General features: G+C 38.9%; 1 protein-coding gene across 2 annotated transcripts; it reads left to right on the top strand.

Moving 5' to 3' along the window:
* Positions 1-563: 563 nt before the first annotated feature.
* ALG6 (ALG6 alpha-1,3-glucosyltransferase) lies at positions 564-24,289 on the top strand. Of its 2 annotated transcripts, none has more exons than XM_075759226.1 (15): positions 564-662; positions 3,776-3,887; positions 7,463-7,547; positions 10,997-11,086; positions 12,002-12,090; positions 14,384-14,466; positions 15,174-15,238; positions 17,494-17,679; positions 18,174-18,309; positions 20,345-20,430; positions 21,016-21,100; positions 22,170-22,240; positions 23,118-23,186; positions 23,334-23,532; positions 23,804-24,289. In XM_075759226.1, the coding sequence occupies exons 2-15, from the start codon at positions 3,806-3,808 to the stop codon at positions 23,999-24,001; spliced, it is 1,524 nt and encodes a 507-aa protein (XP_075615341.1). In that variant the 5' UTR covers positions 564-662; positions 3,776-3,805; the 3' UTR covers positions 24,002-24,289. The 2 variants fall into 2 exon arrangements, with proteins under 2 accessions (XP_075615341.1, XP_075615340.1); XM_075759225.1 differs by lacking the exon at positions 564-662 and adding an exon at positions 699-826.
* Positions 24,290-24,576: the final 287 nt, after the last annotated feature.

Below are 24,576 nucleotides of genomic sequence, written 5' to 3'. Positions count from 1 at the left end.
CGTATTAAAAAGCCAGTCTTTCCGTGTGCCAAGACTACACTTTTCCCCAATAACACCCACCATTACATTTCCCCACTTCCCTTAGCTGCTGCAATAGAGACGTGAGCACTACCAGTGCATGTGAGCGGGGTAAAAAAAAAAATAAATGACCCAGCACCCACTCCTGACAGCCCCAGCCGCGGTACAACGGGGCCCGGGGCAGGCCGGCCAGCGCAGAGTAGGCCCGTGCGCGGGGCCGGCACCGTTCCCACAGCGGCCCAGCACGCAGCAGCGCTGCCGTGTCTCCTGAGGTAAAGCTGCTTGTCCAGCCGTCATTCCCAAACCCCCCGATGCCTGCATCCTGCCACCTCCCAGGTGGCTCCTCTCCGCCCCCCCCCCAGCCGGTGCCGGTGCCGGTGCCGGTGCCGGTGCCGGTGCCGGTGCCGGTGCCGGTGCCGGTGCCGGTCCCCGGGCAGCACCACAGCCCCGCTACCCGCCGCCACCCGAAGGCGGCAGCCGCCGAATCGCTCCGCCGCGGGCGGAACTGCGCAGGCGCAGACCGTCAGCACGCATGCGCGCTGCGCCGCCACAGCCGCCTTAACGGGAGCGCGCGCGCGCGCGCCAGCCGGCGGAGGCCGGAAGCTGCTTCGAACGCGGAAGCGCGTGAGCGCCGGTTGTGTCCAGTAAGGAGCTACGGGCTCGCGCCATGAGCGGCGGGAAGGGCCGGTGGCGGGAGGGGTGGCTCGTCCTCCGCTCCCTCAGGGCTCGGCGGGCCGCTTCGCTCCTGCTATCGTGCCCTGGGAGGGCCGGGGCGGGTGTACAGCGCCTCCCCTCCGTCGCTTCCCCGGTGTCTGAGCGGCGGTTGGGGGGCTGAGGGTAGGGCATCGCCCGGAGCGGGGCGGGAGCCGGCTGAGGGGAGTTGCGGTGCCCGCTGGCGGGTGAGGGCGGCTCGGGTCCGTTGTCCCCGCGGGGTTAGCAGGGAGGCCCGAGTGCAGCAGCTCACCCTCGGGTGTCTGAACCGGCTGGAATGGACCGGGGGGGAGTGAGGAAAGCTGAGACATAACCACGTCTTCTGACAAGGAGTAAGGAAGCAGTAGGCTTATAGACGGCGATTACTTTAGCAAACGAAATTCTTAACTTAGCGTTTGCATTTCTGAGGAACGAACGGGTGCTGACATCCCTTTTAAAACAAAGAGTTATAGTAAGGGTTGTACGTCTATGACTGAGTTCTCTAAGCTCCCTTTGGCAGGGACTGGCTGGATCGCACCTGTACCATGTGTCTGAATCTTCACAGTAGGCAGCGTGGAAGGGTGGTGGGTTTTTGAGCCATACTTATCGGCGCCATCTCACTTGAGACCCTCTAGTGTTGCTCGTCCAGAGTCAGAAGAGAAAAAGTTTGAGACTGACCAAACCAGCTTTATAATCTTTTTTGTCTTATTTGTTTCACACTGTTACCCATGAGACAGCAACAATTAGATTTAGAATCTCACAAAAGCATGGCTTTTGTTTTAGGAGGTTTGGAATAACTATTAAAGATGAAAAGGAAGTAGGCAGGAATATTTTAAGAACTGCTTTTGAGGGGAGAGAAAGAATAAATTTAGTACCCCAGAAAATGCCAGTTACTCGAAATGTAGGGAATGGCAGAAGTAAATGAGAGCAGCAGAGATGGGGCAGTCAGTCTGCAGGTGAGACTGGCATTGCGTAGGAGGTGTAATTAATTAGTAATTGTTCTAACTGGAGGTAGAAAGGAGTAAGTAAGAAAGGATGTAAGTATTTTATAGATGGGAAAGGCCAGGCTTGTGACATTTGACTTTTGGGAGTCATATAGTACTCTGGTCGTATTGGACCCAAGTTTAGGAAGCACAAGAGTTCACTTAGGGTAAAATTATCTACAAAATCAACCTCAGTATCTTTTATTTAGATAAATGTGCCTGTCCTGTAGTTTAGGCACAGGTGTAGCATTGAAAGCATGCAAGTATCAGGTGTTCATGTTTCTACCTATAGATGGTGATCTACTTCTGTCATAGATTTATATTGTTAAAGTAACTTTTCTTTTCCTTGGTGGTGGCATTGAGTCATACCTTTCTGTCAGTAGTGAATAAATATGGATTTAATTTGAGCAGAATAACCTAAATATGTCTTGGATGTTACTTGTCTGTTACTAAAACACCAGTTCAGTACTACTGCTGTGTGGTATTTTTTTTGTGTTTTTTTTTTTTTTTTTGGCAGTGGCAAGTGTATTAAACTCACTTAAATCGAATGATGCTGCTTCTGCAAGGAAATTCTTTGGCAGTTGTGCCCAGGCTCATCTACTCTTCTGTAATGTATCTGTTGCTGACTGTGGAGGGAATGGTGCTACTGCTGCTGATTTGGCAGTATAGCCTTTGGATTTACTGCTGTTTCTCACTGTCAAGACTGGAGTCGTTTCTTCAATTTTTTTCTAACTCAGACTAAAATATTTTTGATTCTCTGGGTCAAACTTTGCATATTCTATAGTTAGTGTTTTTTTGCACAGGGCAATGTTGTTACTTTCCTGTTTTTTGATTTTTTTTTAAAATTTTTTTTTTTTGAGTTGGATGCATGTGGCTTTTAATTTGACAGGTCTAGCAATGTTTCTTATTGTTACTGGTTCCTTACTATGGTCAAGCAAGCTTGGTGGGAGATCAATCCTTCTATCTTTTTGGGTAGAAGGATGCAGAAGATCTCTTGAGCCTGGTAGGCTTCATCTAGTGTATCCTCGAGGGAGAGGGAGATAGCGTGCTTATGCTTGGGAAGGGAGAAGTACAATCTCAAGCCCCTTTTTGAATATCGAGGAGACTGAAGTAAGATTCAGATCAGGGATTTTTGATCATTAATGCCAGATCTTTCCATTCCTAGGTTGGCAGTATGCATTTCATTTTTTTATTAGGTACTAGCTCATGACTGTGTGTATTTCTGTGGAATTAGTTAGAACACGTCATGCAGAGTTTATGATGGACTCTGTGCTTTTATAATGGCTGCAGGAGAACAGACAATGCCTGGTCCAGCGCAAGACCTGCCAGCACACAGCTAACTTTTAAATCATTGTTGAATATGTTTAAACCAACAGAGAAACCTATTCCAGATCTGCACTTTGCATAATTTGGCTATGGTGTTCTTAATCAATAAAATAAGTGACATTAACTTAACACATTTACTAACTTTTTAAAATTGTGTGCTTGTTAACAATCCATTTTTTTCCTAGTGAGTTTTTAATCTAGGAGTTTTTATAGACTTCTTTGAAGAGGTTTTTCTTCTTCAGTGGCAAGTATTAGTTTGTGAGCTACTTAACATACCTGGTTGGTGTGACTATTTTGACCACCAATACAATTTTTTCTATTGGTCTCTTGGAGAATCTTCTCCTGTCACTTACAGGTAAAACATGCTACATGTTTGCATAACAAATTATGTGGAGCTTATTAAGGTGATGCTTAAGTATGTACGTGTATGTACAGTGTAGTGTTGATCTGATATTTGAGCTCTCAAGTGGTTTGAAATCTTTTACCCTTCTTGTTGCTGGTTTTATGCATTCTGTCAGATGTCTTTCAGCTTCTAGCTCTGAAGTGGGAGAAATTGCTTTGGGGCAGCGTTTGGCTTCATGGTTAGAAATTCTCTTGTACTGAAAACCCCTCCTGATTGCAGCGTGCTTCCAGACACAAGACAGTCACAGAATGCTTCTGGGTGGGGAGAAAACTGGGACTATCAGTAGTGCCACTAAACGCCTAAGGAGCAAAACCATGGACAGTATTGTAGCAATGTTTATGGTGGTTTTTTTCAGGTACCTTTTGGCTTGTTACAAAGACCAGCTATGGAGAAGTGGAGCTTAATGACAATTACTGTTTTACTAGGACTTACTGTACGCTGGACTGTATCACTTGGTTCTTATTCAGGTAATACATATTCACAGTCTGTAAAATAACCACGTGAAGGTGAATTATGGAGCTTGTGATAAATTAAAATAATCTTGCATGTAAAATCATAAATAGGAAGCAATGTGTTATTTCAAGTATTGTCAGCTTTTAGTGCCTCTCTATTTCCTGAAGGTTTGTATAATAGCTTGTTCTTATTTTTCTGACTTGTGCAATGGTTAACATCACAGCCACTTAGAAGAAAACACTGAAAAAGAACCCCACAACTTTTTTTTGGGAGGTGGGAGGGTGACGGTAAGTAATGTTTTAGGAGGAGCCAAAGAACAGCTCGCTGTTCGCACCTATGCCTTTGTTGTTTCAGTAGCTGTACAATATTATTGGAATCAAATTGTACATTTGTTTAATCTTGTCCTTTAAGTTCTATAACAGGTATAGCCTTAATTTATATTTAGATAAAACTGTACTAGTGATAATGAAGACGGTGTAAAGGAGATGTCAATTGAGCGATTACACTCTGCCTTGTAGCTATACTTCCTTAAGATTGTTTACAGCATGAACTAGAGCTATACTCTTTTAATAGATGAGTTTTTCTCTTCCCAGTCTCATAATGCTTGCAAAGAACTAGCAGGTTTTTTTCCAAACCTCTCAATGCCATTCCTATGCTTAGCATAAGCTTGCACAAAGCTTGGTCTCTGCAATTTTTTTCTTTTTTTTTGAAAACAGACCATTACTTTCAATCCGCATCAGCTAAAAAAATGACAAGCTATGTCAAATTCAACTCTGGTTTTCTGTTAAGGCAATTGGGAACCTCATCCCCTCAGTCCTCGGAACTGTTCAGTAGTATTCTAGTGATTTTTAAGCTGGTAACTCCTGGGTTTCATTTGCTTGGAGATAAGTTGCATGCATATTTCTTTTACACAATTGTTTTATTTTGAATTTGTTTTCTGAAAATGCCATAATAAAAGATCTGTTCTGTAGGTAACCAAGGCGCGCTTTTTTTTTTCCCCCACCTATAGGCAGAAAAACAAACACCCTGTCTTTTGCCACACAATACTAAATTTCTGTTGCACTGCAAGTGTTTACAATTACATTGCAAACTAGATTTTTTTTAAGTTGGTTTAATTTTAAACCAATCAAGATTCTGAAAGAGAATCTTAAAATAATGCCTGAACTAAAATAACATTTTTTAAATCTTGTTTCCTACACAATGATTGTATAACTTCTTTTGGAATAGGTAAAGCTGAGTCTGATCCAATCTGGCAGATTATTAAACCATGTGCTTAACTTTGAGCATTGGATGGCTGAAAAAAGACAAACCTGAATGTTAGAAAGACACTGGAATTTTTTTATTTCATTTTTACTTCCTTCAAATGTAATAAACCTTCAATGACAGGAGCAAGGAAAAAAAAAAGGGCAGGGTAATGTTTAAACTGACATATTCCTGATGTTTTGCTTTCACTGCTGCTCAGTGCAGTAGACTTGAGCCAAGGATTAGAAGTAGTCATCGTTCTCTGAAGAAGATTCTGGTAGAAATGCTGATTCGGCATACTTTGAAACCACGTGTGGCATGGATGGCCAGAAGTAAGGAGGTTAATTCTCCCTTACTGTATGGTCTTGGATCACTGTATCGATTCCATTCTGCTGTTGCTTGCCATCTAGCATGCTTTTGGATCTGCCTCTGGAATTAGGGTCACAATGGTGAGAAAGCAGGTAACTAATACCTAGTTTTGATGACCTTAGGTTAGTTGGTCTTGGAGAATTATTGAGGACAAATTTGGCTTTGTAGGTTAATGCATAATTTTTTTTGATGCATTGCTAAACTGCTAAATGAGTAGGAGCTAAATACTTGTCTTGAAAGGCAGCTTCAGACCCTTAAAAATGTCTATTTCCAGGTAACAATAAAACTGAATAAAACCATTCTAAATTTAAAGTATTTGTGACCCTTTAAAAAGAAAATACTCAATTTCTGTTAATTTTGAATGCTGTTTGGCTGTATACTTGATGTTTGCTGTAGGCAGAAGCTAAATCTGCAGTCTCAAACTGACTGATGTGTGATCAGTCTCTGTATTTGGCTTTTAGTAATTGAACTTTTGGATTAAGATCTCTTTTTTGATAATTCTGAAGTCAATTTTTTTTTTTAAGGAGAGAGAAGCTATAAGAAATTATTATTATAACAAATAAAACGTATGTGTTTATATATGTTTGTGTATATATACACACACATATACGCACATTCTAAAATTTGAATAATGCCTATTTTTTGTATTTCAGTAATCCTATGACAGGTTCTTTGTTCCACTAGATTTATAGCTACAAAATGGACGCTGATAAAACTCCTATTCTCCAGTGACCACACTTATTTGGGAAACTTTTAGTTGAATGTGTCATGTAGTGGAGATAATCTACTCTCTCTACTACCCAGGAATAAATTAGTTAAAGTAGTCTGTTCACTACCCTGGAATAAATAGTACATATCTGAGCTTGTGTGACTCCCACAAACATAGATCATGTGAAAAAAATATAGATGGCTTTCCTATATTTTAAAGAAACTCTTAAATCTCTGTCTGGCTGGTGTCAATATTTTACTGGAAGTACTATCAGTCCAGTTTCTGTTCTCAATAAGCACAGGTTAATAGAAGTAAATAAACTCTGTGATAAAGTTGCTTAACATAGTGCCATTATCAGAGTTAGGCTTACGTTGAGGGAATTGTTTATGAGTAGGCATCTGAAGTATTTGCATTGATAAAGCTTTTTTTTCTGTGGGAAAAAAGATTTTAGTTTCCCGAGAGACTTATGTATGCATGCGTGAAAAGTGTCCTTTAACATAATTCACTTTGCAGAATTGCTACATAACAATCACTCAGTTGAAAAATGTGTATGAGAGAATTTCTTTAAAACAAAATGGAGCAGTTATTATTTAGGAAGCTTTGGAGATTATAGGAAAAAATTCTTCTGAACCTATTCTGTGTACTGAATGACCTGATTGAGTAAACAGTTCATCTTAACTCTTTGTTAAGAATCATGGGGAAAGGGGCAGGTGCAGTGTTCTTGCTAGCATTGCAAAGCAGGCAGCAGAAGAAAGGGGTAGGAACTGGGGTGACTTGCAGCAGGTCCTCGTTGTAAGTAGAAATAAGGCTAGTTGTTACTTTTAATAGCAAGGTACCATGACACGGCTGAAACACGAGTGAGAACATTGTCAATTATTATATACTAAAAAGTGAAGTAATTCATACAACATCAGTGTAAGATGTCTGTTATGTACATTTTCTTATTTCAGAGAGGGTGCCACATTTTTCATCTACACTTGGAAATGATTTTTTTTGTCAGATGAGGAAGCAATTCTTCATAGTGGAATATCTTGATAAATGCTTATTGCAGAAATATCCAGAAAGCCAAAAGAACGCATAACTTTTTTTTTTTCTTTTTTCCCCTGCCTGTTAGACTGCATAGAAGATGAGATCTCTATTTGGCTCTCAAATATTAGAGAGGAATGGAGAATAAAATTAGTAATATATTAATATGCAAATACATATCTGGAGGAAAAGCAATCTGCTTAAACAGAATAAATTCACGAATACTCTGTCATCTCTTTTTAGGTGCGGGAAAACCACCTATGTATGGAGATTATGAAGCTCAGAGACACTGGCAAGAAGTTACTTACAATTTACCCATCAGGCAGTGGTATGTATTGCTATTGTAGCTCAGGTTACAAAGGGGTAAATGTAGTGAGACTTCATTTCTTAATACTTAATCTTACTTTAATATACCTTTAAGATCTTTGCAATATCTTCTACTGTTCTCTGAACTATTCTAAAATCCTTTTGTAGTAATAGAATATCACCCTGTTCTTAGACTGAGGTATGGTTTTCTTCACAAAAAAGAAAAAAAAGCTAAAATTTGGACTTGCTGGCTGTGAACTTGTATAACAAAATATTCTGACTGGTGGGTCTCTCTGTGAAGTTCTGGCTTTGTTTTGAATTAACTGGAAAGGTCAAGACAAAAATTTGTAGTAGGCTTACGTGAGAGATCGTAGAGAAGCTTGTTCACCTCATTTAGAAAAAAAAAAAAAATCAGTTCAGCTTCTTGAGTTCTAGTTCTCTAATGCGCAGAGCGTCTCCTGATTATCAGCATTGACAAAACCAAAAGGCACTCTGCTCATCTCCCTAAGCTGAGAGGCAGGGGTGTACCGGTAAATGTAGAGACTAGAATTCTTGGGCTGGAGGCATAGGCTGTTTTTCAAACCTGCGTGTTCATTTTTCACACCCATGTTCTTAATACAGATTTTAAAATGTGGGTGTCTGGAATCTAGATCTAAGGATAATGAACTTAATTTATACAGATCACTTAAAACTGTAGGAAAATTATTCCAAATATTTTATTTATTTTTACATTATTTCTAATATTCCTTAGAGCTTGCATGGAACAGTAAAAATGATTTAGTCCATGTATATGCTACAACACAAATTGGAATAAGTTGAAACTCTGGGTCATCTTCCAACAGGAATAGTTGCATTGTGTTTGTCTGGAGTAATTTTTTCCTCAGCTATCTGTTGGGGAACAGACCGATACGACAGAATAGAACATTAATTCAATTGTATTTCTATAAATATATGTGGGGCCAATTCCAAAAGTATGGCACTCTGGAACTCTGCAGATGACTCTGTATTGTCATTTCAGATCAACCTGTTGTAAATGTATTATTGTTTCTCTTTTACTTTTTCTGGGATATCCAAACCCCTCTTTATCCGAGATAGTGGAGATATAGGATAATACGAGTTGGAAGCTTTGATCCACTCTGCTATGTGGCACTATATGTACTTAAATTTAAGAGTTACAGCAGTTGTTATTTCTAGGCATTCCTGCGGGCCAGATGAAACTGTATTGTACGTTGGGTTTAGCCTGTGGGCTGGTGACTGGGCATCTCAGTCTTGTTGTGTTTGCTCTTCATTTCATTTGTAACAGAAGTTTTTTTGATTGGGTCAGCTCTGAGAATTGAATCTCTAGTACAGTGAAGTCATATTCAGTCTTGGGCGTTTAGAAAAGAACGTTTCGGCTGACATGCAGGGGATTACATTCTGGAATACTAAACTGTCTTTCCTGTATTATAGAAGCGTGCAATGTGAAAAGATGTTATACTTTGGTATGTAAAAATAGCGTTCAAATTTGAAGTTGAGATTCTAATAGCTTCTAGTGCAGTTATTTGTTTAGTATTTAGAAAAACTGTCTGTGCAGCATGCACATGTTCTGTAAATTTGTCTAGGTAAATATAGAGGGTAGCTCTCTCATGAGGATGTAGTCCTATAAGATCTCTTGATCTTTTCACAGACTTGTCACGTTTACTGTTAAACAGACATGTATAGGTTATGCAGCTGCATGTTCCATGCTTATTTTCTTTGATCCAAAACAAAGGTTTATTTTTAAAAGAATGCTGCAATAAACTACAGTATGGTTTATACTTGGTTTCCTTGTGTGAGATTTCTCTGAGCCAGAGGCCAGAATTTAAATGTTTCTTTTTTTTATATTATTCTTTAGAGCCTTGACATTATTTATTAAAGAACATCCTTTCTTATTATATTGCTAATTAAAAACTGTGAAGGCTTTTTTGCTAAATATTACTGGGTATAGGGATTATTTTTTTCTGTTGAAACTATGGACTTATGGAAGGTAAAATTAAAAAACAAAACAAAAAAACCCCAAACTGGGAAGTTTACTACTAAGATGCAGACTATTACAATCTGCATGAAGAATCTCCACTGCCTTGGCATGAGTGATCTTGAATCGTAGGATAAGAAGCAGAGATGCAACTCAAAGAAATGTGATTTATCATCTGTTCATAAGATACTTCAGGCAGCTCATAAGGAATTCAAGAAATATCATTTACTGTAATAAATGTCAAAAATTGGCTGCATTTGAAGAGAGAAACTGGAAAAGCCAAGAGCCTTGCCCCTTGGGTGTTAGAGTAGACTAGTCAGTCTGTTTCACTGTAAGATATATAGGGGCTGATGCCTTATTTTTTGTAACTTCTGTTTTTCCTTGGATAAAACCTTCTGTTTCTCCTCTGGAAGAGGTGACTTAATTGACTGCTGCCAGCCTTCCATAGAAATACTGACACAATGTAATTATAAATGGGAAAATCCTTTTCTTTTCTCTCACGTGATCCACCTGAGTTTGGAGGTGGAACTAGGTAAAGTGGTTGTGGCTGACATATCTGATTGAGGTTCATGACCTTGTGTTGGCTGTTTCAGGACATGTTACTCTGGTAACTCAATGTTGCCTTCTAAGGAACTCTTTAGCCCCCTGACTCCTACGTTCATGCTGACAGAATTGCCTAGGTGCACCTGCTGTGGCATAGTTTTCTTCTGGACCTACGCTACTTCTCTGAGTCATGTCTTTATGTCACCCTTTCCACTTCTGTTTAGCTGCTTTCCATCAGTATAACTTCAACTGATGTTTTTTCAGAATTTTCGTATTAAGATCTGTTGAGTAGCAGCAGTTCACAACTTTGCTGCGTTACAGTCTAAAAGAGTAGCAGATAAAGTTTAACTATTTAGAAGTCATTGTCACATATTAAATGTGCTGTCCAAGTCCAGAAAAAAAGAATCTAGGATTGATATAAGGAAAATAATTTCTTTTGAAATTTCCTTTTAACTACATTGGTTTAATTTCCTTTTTGGCAAATTAACTGCTGTCTTCTGGAGTAATTAACACGCATGAAAAATGTAGGTTGGGTTTGTAGATGGAGGTGAGGACCTGCAAAGCCTATCATGCAAACAAATCTACAGCTACAGTAGATGTGTACAACTAGTTTTGTGCAGGCTTTGTCTTAGTCTCTGGATTTGTGTCAAACTCTATTCACATTAGAGATTTTTCCCTCTCCAGGTAAGTAAGCTCTAGCTCTTTTTAAATCTCCTGTTTTGCAAACACAAGTGAGTGTACTCTGAATCACTTTTGCTTTTGTTTTGATGCTTGAGATTTTTTTGTATAAAGTAAAATAAAGTGGATATAGAAGTTGCTAACTTCCTTTTGGACTTTGAATACGTTGATAAAAATATTTGCTTTAATGTTCAGCCTTTTCCTCAGGCTAAAACAAAGCTGGAAATGTAGATCCTTCTTTAATTTTTTTTTTTTAGGTACTTCAATACAAGTGATAACAACCTGCAGTACTGGGGCCTTGATTATCCACCTCTTACTGCCTATCACAGTTTTCTGTGTGCTTACATGTAAGTTCATTATTTTAAATAGTTACTTCTGTGGAGAATACAAAATACCAAATTTACCCCCCCCCCCCCCTTTCTCTCCTGAGAAGAGAAACTAGTAGCTAAAAACTACCAGTCTGGGCAGCTGATGAAACAGTATTATTTGCTACTTTAAAGCTAGGGAAATAGATTTTTTATGTATCCGTACTGCATAAAACTAATATTGCTATTTTTCTGTCTTGTAATTATTAGAAGGGGAGCTGAAGGGTTACATTCTTCTTTTTGCCAGGTCCTTAAATTGTGGCAGATTTAGATGTGACTGAGATTTTTAGCTTTTCATATAAGCTGCTGTTGGATCAGTGATGCACAGAGAAACGTGCTGTTAGGAATTGGGTGCCTCACATGGGAAACCTCTCTTGTATTGAGAGCCCAAGTGACATTTGATGACTGGATATCATGTAAATAGAATTCTGTTATTGGAATACTTTTTCCACAAGGGCTTTACTGCTGTTGGAATGAGACTTATGGAATAAGAATGTAGGTTAAAGTGCACAGGCACAGTTATGTGGGGCATCTATGTGAACTGTAAATGGTTTATATTTAATACTTAAGTATGAAAGGTATTTACAATTGTTTTTTTAAAAGTCAGTGGAACTAGACTCAAGGTGGTTGTCTTGTCCTAATAAATATTGTATTCCGTTTTTACTGTTTTCAAAGATACTTTTTTTAATTGTGAAATAGCAGCTAAGGTCTAGAGTGTAGACTTATCTAGTGGTGAGGAAAATCTTTCATTGATCACTATTGCTCTTTGAAATATTTCTTCTCATTCATCTTAATTCTTGGACTATGCTCCTGTGCATGTCATCTTTATTGCTGAAAGGAGTGTAATGGGAAATGAGAACTGTCTACGTTTTGATGTGTCTGTACTTTGTTTTACAGTGCAAAGTTAATAAATCCTGATTGGATTGCTCTGCACACATCTCGGGGGTATGAGAGTCAGCCACATAAGTTATTTATGCGTACAACAGGTAGGAAAATTTTATTTCCTTAGGATGATCATACAGATTTGTCTTGCTTACTAATTTAGCATGTTTAATATCACGCAGCTTCTCTGTCTTCGCCAGGTTATTCTCAGTTCTTTGACTTGGGGGCTTTGCAGGTCAATTTACGAACCAAACTCCTGTGTTATTTTCTCTTCTGCCATCGTTTGTGAAGCTGATAAATATAAAATATACAAACAAGTTTTCAACCAAATTGGTTCAGTAAAAACTCTAAAACTAAGCCACTTTTTTGCAGCATAGAGCCATTTTTTAATTTTCAAAATAGTATTGTTTTTCCTTCTGTTCTGATAAATACGTTTTTCATTTTCAGCTTAGCTTACTTTTTATTGTAAAATTGTTTTGCATATATACTGGCATTCACTGACTTAAAAGCCTCTTGAGGTCTCAGATCTTTATTACTAGCTGTTATACTTTATCTGAAAGGGAGTGATATTTGGTATTTTTAAAGATGTCACTTTTCTTTCAAATGGTCACCACTTTCTAGAGTAAACCTCTGTTAGCAAAAAAGTAACAATGTACTTTATCACTTTTAGCCTAAATTTCATTTTCCTGCAGTCACTCTTCTGACCATTTGATTATTTTGATATGGCTTTACAAAGAAAACGATAAAACAAGTGCAGAAACAAAATTATAGATAACTTAATTCAGTACCTGTATCAGTAGGACAGCAAACAACGTGGCCAATGAGCTCTTGTTCTCTAAGCAACGGCATACACGATATTATCCAGTTACTATTTTATTTCATTTAAAATCTGCCTTTTGCTTTGCGTAACAGTAGAGTTCCACAAAATGCTTTCTGATTGCAACAGCAGAATTTGTTGTTCATCAATAGCTTTTCTGTACTTCACAAACCTCTCGGTCTGGTCTCTAGTAATTGATTGAATTGAAAAAAAATAAAAATCACTAGAACTTAATTGTCCTTGAAATGGTCTTTATTAATTTTGAAATCAACTCACTTGACAACCCACTGATGGATCTAGGAAAAGTGATAACCCTTTTTTAACAATAGCTATTAGAAGAATGCATTAAAATAATTCAGAATGGTCAATGTCAGCTGTTGGTATTACACCTTTATTTTAAGTGTCAGTGTATTTGTTTTGCTAATGCTGTGGGTATATTTGTTTAATTGTGGCTTAAGCCTGTAAAATGATTCATCACGGAATAACTGATATTTGTAAACATTTTCTTCCAAAGCCCGTGACTAAAAAGAGGTGAAGTATACTTCCCTCTTGGAAGGGAAGTTTCATTTTCTGAAACTGGTTTATAGAAATAATCTGAGATTTTTCTTTGGCTCTTAAGACAGCGCTCAAGTAGAATTCACCTGGTGGTTTAAGCATGAGCAGGAGTTGACATAATTCTAGGCAGGTGAACCTGCTGGTTCTGTTTTCTTGTCGACTCTTACATATATTTGCTGTAGGTGGATGATACTAGTTTTAGTCTATTTATCCACATCACTAGTAATTCACACAGATACATTGGAGATTGTAACAATCTAGAGCTTCTTAATTATTTGTGTCTTCAGACTATCTGTTCCATCAAACAACTCGACTGGATCTAGTCGTGGTTGATTTCTTTTGAGAATTAAGAATGCCTTCTCTCATTTTGGCATGTGAGGAACTAGAGTGTGCTCCGTTATTGACTGAGGCTGTGCCAGAAGCCAAAACAGCTGAACACATGGAAGCAGCAGCTTTTGGACATCAGAAATGATAGCATTGGAAACATTAACAAGATCAAATTCTGTAGACCGATTTCTTCTTATCCTTTGAAGTGGAACTACCCAGTTTATTCTAATGAAAAACTTTCTGATATTTTAATGTTTAATTTGCCTGTATTTTTTCCTTGTCTTCCCCAAAACAATTGGGGGGAAAAAAAAAAGCCGTGGTATAGCTGCCAAACCAGAGCTATCTTTAAAACAGTGGAACATTCTGTAATGCACTGTAAGACCATCGTTTCAGCTGAATATGCTTTTCTATTGTCACATGACTTTTGAACTTCAGTTGAATTGAATGAGTAAAGTGAAGTTTTCAGTAAAGATACAGGTGCAGACCCCACGTTCAAAAGGCAAGCAAGTAATCTTGCTCCAACACTGCTATCACCTGAGGTTTTTCACACCACATACAACCAACATGCGGAGCATTAAGAAGTTAAAACTGTAAGCAGAGTCAGTGATTCACAATCCACATGAAAACGCACAACCTGAATAGCATTAAGATGAGGTATGTGGGAGGATTCTAACGTAAAGTTAATCTTTATTTTTCAGTGTTTGTTGCTGATTTGCTGATTTATATTCCTGCAGTTATTTTATATTGTTTTTCCTTGAAAGAAACATCTACTAAGAAGAAGGCAAGTATCTGGTGTGCGTGTAAATTAAAAACCAAAGAAAATATACTGTTAAAACAGGGTAGAAATGGAACAGTATGAGAGTTAATTAACATATACAACACCATGATGGCTTCAACTGACATAAAACTATTGACAATCAGTATATCTCGTATTAAAGGCTTTTCAGTTAAAAAGATTAAAAAAAGCCATTAACTTATCTTACAGCAATTATTTTAATGCTTTCAGTAACAATAACAAGATGCTCTGAAGTTTAGTAGTTGTGAACTCCTGGTTTATATTTCTTTCTGAAATATTTACTACTTGGGTAGTAAAAACAAGATTTGTGCTGTGACATGGGGGAATCTAGGAACTGCTTTGTCTTGCACGCTCTTTATGGTAGAACCAATACTTTTTGGAATAAAAGTCTTCTGATTTTTGGAGCGGTTCCAAGGTTTAAGATGGGTGTGGGTGATCTCTGAGCTGGGTGGCAAAGGGTAAGCTGGTCTCCATTCAATATTTTCTTATTTATGGAAAATCTTTATCCTTTTTTTTTATTCTTCAAAATATTACCTACAGAAGATTACTTGTAGAGAATAAGGTTCCTACATAGACGATGCACCACGGAGGGGCAAATTTTTGTTCTGGAAAAGTAGTATAAGTTCTTCTGTCTAATGTCTAACTTAGAAATCATTATTTTTCCCCTCTCTTTTTTTGATCCTTCTTTCCAGGTTTCCAGTGCTCTCTGCATACTGCTTTATCCAGGCCTCATTCTTATTGACCACGGACACTTCCAGTATCCTTGATCTGCAATGAAATGAGTTTCCATTTACGAAGTAACACCGTTCTTTAGTACTTGTCTTTAACTGGGCAGGTGATTTCTTTTGTATACAAAGTCATCTGAGAGGTGTCTGCCTACCCCAAAGCAGAGATATTAAGGAAAGGTGTAAGTCTGAAATATATTGGAGATAAATAGTTGATATTGGGACAAATCATTCCAAACATGGATAGCATTCTTTCTGTGCCTCAAGCTCATATTTCTGTCAGTCACTTTACTGCAGAAAATGTCAGTGGTACTGTGACAGTGAAAAGAATGATGGCTTGTGCTCCCATGGTTTGTGTTTGGAAAGAGAATCACCTTAGATCTTCTTGAGATGGCAGAGCAGTGTGTCAAGTGCAGTTGTGTAAAATGTTCAGTTGTATAATGTGTGCCATTCTGTCTTGCCTTTACAATTACTTGCGATTGCATTCATTTTATGCCTAACCATTTAAAAGCTAGGCATCTAATATGAGTTAGGCTGTCAGAGCTAACTAGTCAATATAGGTGTCAGACACCTTCACAGGTGGGTCTTTTTAAATAAGATTTCTGGTTTTACACTTGTTTTGCACATCAACAAGCAAATACTGTTAGTTGGCTACTCCAGGCTGTACTGCTCAGTGCTGTCGAGCCAGAGGGACGCAATCCTGGAGTTGTGATAAATGTAGATCTTTAAATATTCCAAGGAGATACTGAATCTCAGCATCTACTACTAAATCAAGTTTTGACAATCAAATAGTTTGCTAATTTGTGGTTTTCTTCCAAGAGTGCATGGTGAACTTGGGAGATAATATATCTTAGCAGATTTTGAAGGAAAAAATTATAATGCTATTGAATATTTGAATTACAGTTCAGGAATTCTGACATTCTTTTTTTGGCCTGACTCTTTAAAGATGTAGATCATCTGGAGACCTCACTTACAAGAATGGGGATGGGAATGAACACACTTCATCTTAGGTGAGAGAAGCTGGTGGTCAGAAGGCGGCGCAGGGTTACAGTTTTCTAACGTGTAAAAGATGTACAAAGAGGAAGGCAATAATCTGTGTGTCTTAGGTTAGACAGGGCAAGAAGTAACGGCCCAAATGTACCATAGGGAATATTTGTTTTTTTTAAATACATGGAAAAATCTTTTGAACCTCATTACAGTGAAATGCTGGAATGGATTGTCTGTGGATGTTGTGGAATCCGCAGCATCAAGACCTGAAAAGGTTTAGCAAACCTGCTGTCAAGGGTGTAGCAGACACTGTGAAGCAGACCGATGTACTGCATAATCTCCTGGTCTCTTCCAGCCCCGTGGCTTTTACCTGAATGACTTGGCTATCTGTGACCAGCTCCCAAGATGTCAATAGATTTACTTAACCTTAACTGCTGCTGCACATCTTTGCAAGATCACAGCCTTTTGATACAACAATGTGTTGATGTGAAATTGATGCGATCTCAAATATACATCGTGATTTTGAGTGGGAAATTTGAGTGGGCTGAAAACAAGGTAGACAATCTGTATGTGTTGTCACAGCTATTGACGAGAAAACAACATACTGTGAAATTTCTGACAAGTATTTCTCCTTTGGTTTCTCTCATTGTGTAAAAATAACAGTAAACGACAAAGCTAATCTTTTGTTGCAATTCAATAGTAAGTATAGCTTAGTCTCTTCAAATTCTACTGAGCTTGGGAACCTGTTCTCAAAATCGTAAGGAAGTAATGTTGCTTTTAGTAACTGTTACTCATTGTTTGTACTGGATTAGCAGCTAAGGGGAGTGGTCATGGATGAGGGTGTATTGCAGGTATAATATAACCACAAAAATCCTGGGAGTCCTTGAGCTAAATAATATGTAATTTAAATACTGTTGTGTTTGGATATTCTGCATGTATCTTTTGGAAGCTGGGAGGAGAAACTCCTGAAGGCTTTATCCTTAATCATTTAAATGATTATCCTTAATCATTTAAATACCATGAAAAAAATGTTTACCCTGATGCACCCTACAGAGTACTGTCACTGTCACCAAAAGCTTGGTTGACTGAATGTACGTTACATCTATTAAGTAATAATATTACTTAATTTTTCACTCGTGTGGGTTTAGGAGGGATCAGAGGCAGAGAAAGGATCCGAGGTGGCATCCTGAGCTGCTGCGCAGTCTGTCCAGGGCCTTCCTGTTACGCTTGTCCCTCAGGGCCTTCATTACTGATCTTCCAGTACTATGATGTGTATTTTGTCCTTGACATAAAAAAACATATACAACTCAGTGAGCCTTGGCTTTGCCTTGTGGGGTGTACTTTATTTGTCTTACGACTGGGACCTTTTGGGGTCAGTGGCATTTTGCTTGGCCTTAAATTATAAGCAGATGGAACTCTACCATTCTCTGCCATTTTTTTGCTATTTACTTGGAAAGTGCTTCAAGAAGGGACTGAAAGGAAAGGGGTAAGTGAGTTTGGACCATTTTATCTTTCTTAAGAACACACCCAGGCAGCCTAGCATTGGGAATGTGATGCTCCTTATTTGCATGTGGGCATTTCTGAATTAATTTCTAGTGGAAGATACTTACCTTGTTGTAATGAATTCCTCTCCTGCAAAACAAATATTTCCTGTTGAGATCTACATTGAGTATTTCCACTGAAGGAAAAGCAAGGTGTCCTTTCTTAGCACTCTTCATTATGTAAGCTGAATTAAATACGGGCTGCAGCGGGCAACCTGATTAGATTGACAGGGGTCAATCTGTGGTTCTCACGGAATTGTCACTAATCTGGGGATGTTGAACTTTTTCTGTGGTACTGGTAGCTCTTTTTGTGTAGAGTTGTTACCTTCAGGTCTGTACCCCTTTTAAAAAAAGGTTTATGCTATAAACTTAAGAACTGACTTTTGTTACCAGTAGCTGGGTTTATCTTTTCTGATATAAGCTTTTCTTTTGATTGCAGATTAGTATTGTTAACTAAAATAGCCGGGACAGTGGTGGTTTCCTTTGCTGTCTGCTGGCTCCCGTTCTGTACCGACATGGAACAAATCATGCAAGTACTCAGAAGACTCTTTCCCATTGACCGAGGCTTGTTTGAGGCATGCATGTTTTCTTCTCCCCCACCCCACTGTCAGTGTTCTGTATTCTTAGATCCCTGGAGAAACCTTCATCGTGACCTTTAGGGATTTCGTGTGGGAGACACACCACAGAACTAGTAATTTGAGATGGCTTCTTCAGCAGTCATTTCTTGCCAGTTATTTAATCCAGTATTTAACCCCAGCTCAGCTGGCATCTTCCAGGATATTATATGAGTAGACAACACTTATCCCATCATCAAACCCATACTTCAATCCATACATTTTTCCATTGAAATAGATTCCATAGTAATTGACAGTGTCAGAAGATGTAACCTTAAAAGTTAACAGCTTCAGTCTCTGTCTTTGGTTCTACTCAGCTCTTTTCAGCAGTATTTGTTATTAAAAAAAAAAAAAAAAATTAAAAAATAGTGGTTTGGGTGCAGCCTAGAACTTTCTTTTTGACCCACCTTGCATTTTCCCCAAAGTTTTGGGCCAGTTCTGTTTTTTTACTTTCCCTCAGGCTATCGGCATTTGCGTGCTGCAAGGTGCTGAGTACCACAGCCTTGATCCAGTAAAGCAATTACTCATTTACCTAATGTTAATGCCACAGGAGTCTTGCTGATAAAAGAAAGGGAACTCATTTCCCAAGTAACAGTGACTTCTTGTGCTTTGCTTAATTAGGGCAGGAGTCTTATTAGACTTTTAAAAGCAGATTCTCAACTTCAAGTTTAACCAGTACAGTGAAGCTTTGAATTTTCAGTTGTTGATGTCACAGGGATTTAAGCAAATGCTTACATGGTTTGATTCATCTTTTAATCTTCTTTAGATATAAATAATATCACAACTGGCACTTGTCTTCAAAAGTTAATGCTGATGTACCAAAGGCAGCAGTACAGAAGTGTTCTCAGTGTATTCTCTGCTAGTTTATTTAAAAAACACAACAAAACCAGAAACAAACACTCCCCCCTAAAAGACCCCGAAAAACCCAAACAATGATCCTATTCCTTGGGAATTATCTGGAATTTATAAATAAATAGATAAATAGTTGTGGTCACCCCACTTTTTATCCAGTACAAAGTTTAAAAAGGAAATCTGTAAATGACAATAAGCAGTGAGTCTGAAAGAGCTTAAGGATTTTAGTCTAATATTAGCCCAAGTATTTTCTGAGTTGATCAGGGGAGTGACTTGCTGGATGCTAATCTAGATAAAATGAGAAATTGTCCGCGTAAGCAATGCGCAGTAAATTTATACTGGGGTGCGTGTAACAGGTTCTTTGAATTGGTTCCCATTTACAGAAGCAGTAACAAATGCTGATGGTTGTAAAATCGTATTGGCTATTAAGTAGGCGTCCTGTGTGTTTGCTGGTGCTGCCAAACCCTCTGTTCCCTTGTAATCCTCAGCAGATTTGCAGTGCATATTCTGTATTGCTAGTGAGCATCTGAGGAAGATGGCTCAGTTGTTGGTGCTAGTAGCTCTCTTGCTGTTATGTCTACACAGCTGTGATTCAAGCAGCTGTTTAGGGATGAGTTTCACGAGCATGATAGCTGTAGTTACAAATTTAATTTTGAAAGTGATCCTAGCACAACTGCTAATGTCTTTAGACTTCTTGATTTATTAGAGGTTAACTCTGTCATTGCTAGCAAGCAGTAAGCACGGCTAAATACTTTCAGGTATGTAATGAAATGTGACAGTATACAGAATGTCTTTACATTTGAAAAAAGATTCATATATGCCACTGTTTAATCAGGGACAGATCGTTTGACAGCCTTATTTTCACAAAATGTGTGATCTCAGGAGTTAAGTAGTAGGCACTCGTGCTGAAGAACTATTTCTCAGTTATTTTAGAACATGTGTTAATTGAGTCTCTTGAAACTTTCCATTTTTGAAGATCAGAATAATTTGAAGTGCATCTAAATATGATGTATATCTGCAGGTGTCTTTTTGCAGTATCATGGTAAAACCCCAACAATCCTCCACTTCCCAAGCCTCATTGTTGTCACAAACATAAGTTTAAATTAATGTAGTTATCATTAATTACCTTTTTTTCCCCTTCCAGGATAAAGTAGCCAATATTTGGTGCAGTCTAAGTGTCCTTATAAAGATAAAGAATATAATATCACCTCAAATTCAACTAAAACTCAGGTAAGACATAACTGAAGTGCTTTAGGTAGCTTTTTATTTGCATTATTTTTTTGCAAAACCAGTAATTTTCATTGAAGAATGATGAGAAGTGGTATTTAAAATATTGGAAAAAAGTGTTTTCTTCCTCTACTGTACTTTTCTCCAAGTGATAAGGGTTTCCCCAAGTACTGTTAGGAGTATTTATGACTGAAAAATTCCCTGCTTGTTTATATAGTGATTTAAGCTACTTGGTTGGTTAAAACAGAGTTAAAAATTGCATGCTTTCCTCTTCAAAGAATTACTTCTTTTAGTGCTCTTATAAGTCAGAGTTCACAGATCTGTTCTTTGAATAAGTGAACAGTCAAGTCTAGGTCTAGATGGTCCAAAATATTAATGGAAATGCTTTATTCCTTTTTCAAAAGCACTTATGTCAGTGAGGAACCGTTCAGTGCTCTCCTCTTGTGATTGAGTCTCCTTGAGTGATTTTGTACTTCAGAATATTACAATTGAAGTCCTAACTCACATAGTTTTCAAAAGTGATTATATGATATCACAGCCCTTAGTCGCTCATGTACTAAGACTGTTTTTCCTACAAAAATTCCTTAGTTTTGCAGTAACATTCCTGAGCCTGCTTCCTACTTGCATAAAACTAACTGTCCAGCCTTCTCTCCGAGGATTTAAATTTGCCTTGGTAAGTGCATGTTTTTAATTGCCCCTCGTTTTATATCCAGCACTGGTGTGACCAACAGTTCCACTTACTGCAGTGTGCAGAAGCGTGTTCACTGTTAAATGGCGTTCTGCTGAAGAGATTGGTTAAAAAGTGCATTGCTATCACGTGCCCAGGGGGTCTGACCGCTCTTTTAAATCCAGACTTTTCTTCCTTAGCCTCAATTTTCTTTAATGCTGTATTTTTATTATCTTCCTCTGAAGAGTCTGTACACATTAAAGCATCATGTAGAGTTGGAATTTCTCCTGTTTTGTTTATCTTTCAAAGTGCTGGCTTTTCTGACTGCATTGGCTGCAAAATTCAATAAAAAGTCCCGACATGGACATTGCAAGCTCATTAGCGGTTTGGAAAAAAACCAAAACAGCAGCAACCTGTTTTCCCAAATGTTTGCCTGCCTTAGTCATATCACTGAATTTAAGCACATTAACATGACTTACGTGCAAAAATTTCCCTGAAATCAAAATTATATGGAGCTGGTCCTAAGGTTTCAAGGGTTACAAGATAATTTTTATTTTTAATTTCATGTAAGTACTGTTTGTTTATTGCAACATTGCCTAAACCTAATGTTTATCCTTTCTAAAATTGGTTTAACTGTGTTTTTATTTGGTGGGGAAAAAAGAGAGTTTATTCACTTTGTAGTGGTAGTTCATGACGATGAGCAAAATATTATGTTGAGAAGGTGCGTAGTTCTCACCATGACTGAACTTCACCAGTGCTTATGTATGTGAATATTGTGTGTACTTGGTGGGGATACTCTTGTCAGTAAAGCTAAGCAAGAGTGAGGGCTCTTTACGTGAAGCTTTTCTGAATGATTCTGGGTAAACTTTGAAAGAATGTATTTTTTAGTATGTGGAGGTGGTTACAGAAGCAGCTCTGTGTACTTGTATATTGCACTGGAGTAAATGTAGCAGTTAATTAGAAAAGGCAGATCATTTAGTATCATTCAGGTAAAGTCTATGCCAGCTGAGAAACTAAAACAGTGCTTTGGATTGCAGTCATGTATACTAATATATCTTCCATTTCCTTTTCTAAGGTTAGTTGTGCATTGTCATTTTTCCTGTTCTCCTTTCAAGTACATGAAAAATCTATTCTTCTAGTGTCAGTGTAAGTAAATTATTTTTCTGTGGATATATTTTGATCTTCTTTTCCTCATCTTGTTATTGCATGCTGCTTTCTCACTTATGAATATATCTGACTTTAAAAACTCTACGCCTTTGCTTTGCTGAATAACTTGTAACTGAAGGTGTCCAGACTGTGTTTCCCAGAGCACGCCGCGGCAGAGGGCATGGCTGTGGGGTTGGTTGAGGCGATGCTGCCATGGGCAGCAGGGACGTGCCTGTGGCCACCCAGCGAGGTGGGAGCACGCTCGCAAGTTAAGCTGGGTGATGGATACCTCACTAACAGCAACGGTAAAGGGCCCTGCTCTCCCATCCCTGCCCCAGAGGAGACGAGGGCAGCAGGGACAGTCGGCAGCTTTGCTCTTTGCCTGGATGTCCCATTTGTACCTGAACGTAGCATTTGATAAAGGAAGGTTTGGCAAGGCAGCCCTCTTAGTGCTTCTCGTTCATGCCTGACAGGAAGGCTAACCGGGTGGTTAGAGAACTCCTGTTCTCCCTGTAGGCAGCTGTCTGGAAGTCGCGGTGCTCCTCAGAAGCTAGCCGGAAGCCTCGCACAGAGCGGGCACTAACCCGGCTGGCTGTGCGTGCCGCGGTACGCACTGTAAGCGCTCTGCTGAGTGGCTCTCCTGCTGCAGACCCCGCGCAGGCCAGAGCGTTTGCCTGTTGGGGTTCTGTGGGGTTAGGGGGGAGCGGGGCACCCCAGCAGAGGAACGAACAGATCCTGTTCCTGGATTTTCTGAGCCCGTGCCAGTGGGGAGGAGAGTCTGCCCTGGCTCCCAGCAGAGCGGGAGTGTGAGAAGTTGGAAGGAAGAACTGCTGTCACCTCAGTGTTGGCATGTCTGTTTTTCCTCTTTTCATTCTAGACCAGTCTGTTTGATCATAAATGAAATCCCTTTTATGGCTACGTGGTTTTTACTTGTATCAACGTTCAGGTGAGTTGGACGCTATTAATGTTATTTTAAAACTGCGTTCTTCCCCAATTCTAGGATGTATAAATGTATTCTTTTTCCTCTTTTCACATTCTTTGAAATATAACTCGGAACGTGCATTCGCTTCTGCGGGCAATTCTGTTTTAACAGTATGTTGCCTCTTCTACTGAAAGACGGCCTGCTGCTGGCCTACGCTGTGACAATGCTGGCATTCCTGTTGGCCTGTGTGGCTTCCTTTTCCATATTTGAGAAGACTTCAGCAGAGGACCTGCAGCTGAAACCGTTCTCCCTTTCCCTGAAGGGATATGTTTCTTGGTTTAAGTCATTTCCAAAGATTGTCAGGAGTCTGGTAAGCAATTTTAATTCCTATAACTCTTACTTGCAGCTCATCGTGGTACTGAAGCACTTGCATAAACCAGTTTTATGTCCACAACTGTGCATAAAGCCCCAAACAGGGAAAGCCACACTATCGCAGCGTAGAGGCGTGCTATAATTTTTTTTCTGCAATGTCACCTATGTATAGATTGAAGACCACAGAGCACCCAAGTAATGAAACCAACAGCTTACTCGTTTAAGGCGTTAAATCACCATGAGCTAATACATCATTCCTTATCTTGCAGTTTCTTCTTTCCATAAGCCTGATGGGTGTCCTGTCTCTGATGAGCGCTGCAGTGCATCCTCCCCAGAGGTTACCGGATTTATTCCCTGTATCTGTGTCCATTATTTCTTGCTTACACTTTTTATTATTTTTGGTGTATTTTAATGTTGTTATACTCTGGGACTCAAAGAATAGTAGAAGTCAGAAGAAAATCAGTTAATCAAAGACTAAACTGTGAAAGGACGGAGTATTTTCAGTGAATGGTCTCTGGCGTTGCAGGTAAACCTGTCTGTGATGTAACACAATTCCTGTAACCTAATGAAAATCGGGAAACGCGTTATGCATATTTAACCACATAAATAATTAAAGACTGTTTTAAAGGAGAAGTATGTTGAAGCGTACCTGGAAATGTGATTTGGTGTGTTTTCTTCAGAAGTGTAATACTTTTGTTACCATTTGTAAACTTAAATTACCTAATAAAGGACCAAATTTTGAATTTGTGCTAAAATACCCTGGCTATATTAGCAAAACAGCAAACTGTTGTGTTGGTATTACGTTTACACATTTCCCAGCATAAAAGCGAAGTAGTGCAGGTTAAGTGGAAACTCCTAACTGCTAGCTCTTGTCTTGCCGAATTGTTTTATGACACAAACTGTTGCGTGTAGTCAGTCGCTCTTCTCCATCGTTGTTCCGTACAAGGCGCCGCAGTCCATCTGGGCCGTTGCAAGGGGCTGTGTGTCGGTGCAAGGTGCTCCGTGGATTCCACGATCTAAGCAGAGCACTTGGTTCTTCAGC

Source organism: Balearica regulorum, chromosome 8 (assembly GCF_011004875.1).
Source record: "Balearica regulorum gibbericeps isolate bBalReg1 chromosome 8, bBalReg1.pri, whole genome shotgun sequence".
Classification (NCBI taxonomy): domain Eukaryota; kingdom Metazoa; phylum Chordata; class Aves; order Gruiformes; family Gruidae; genus Balearica; species Balearica regulorum.
Note: the sequence above shows the minus strand (reverse complement) of the source record. Positions and strands in the feature narration are given on the sequence as shown.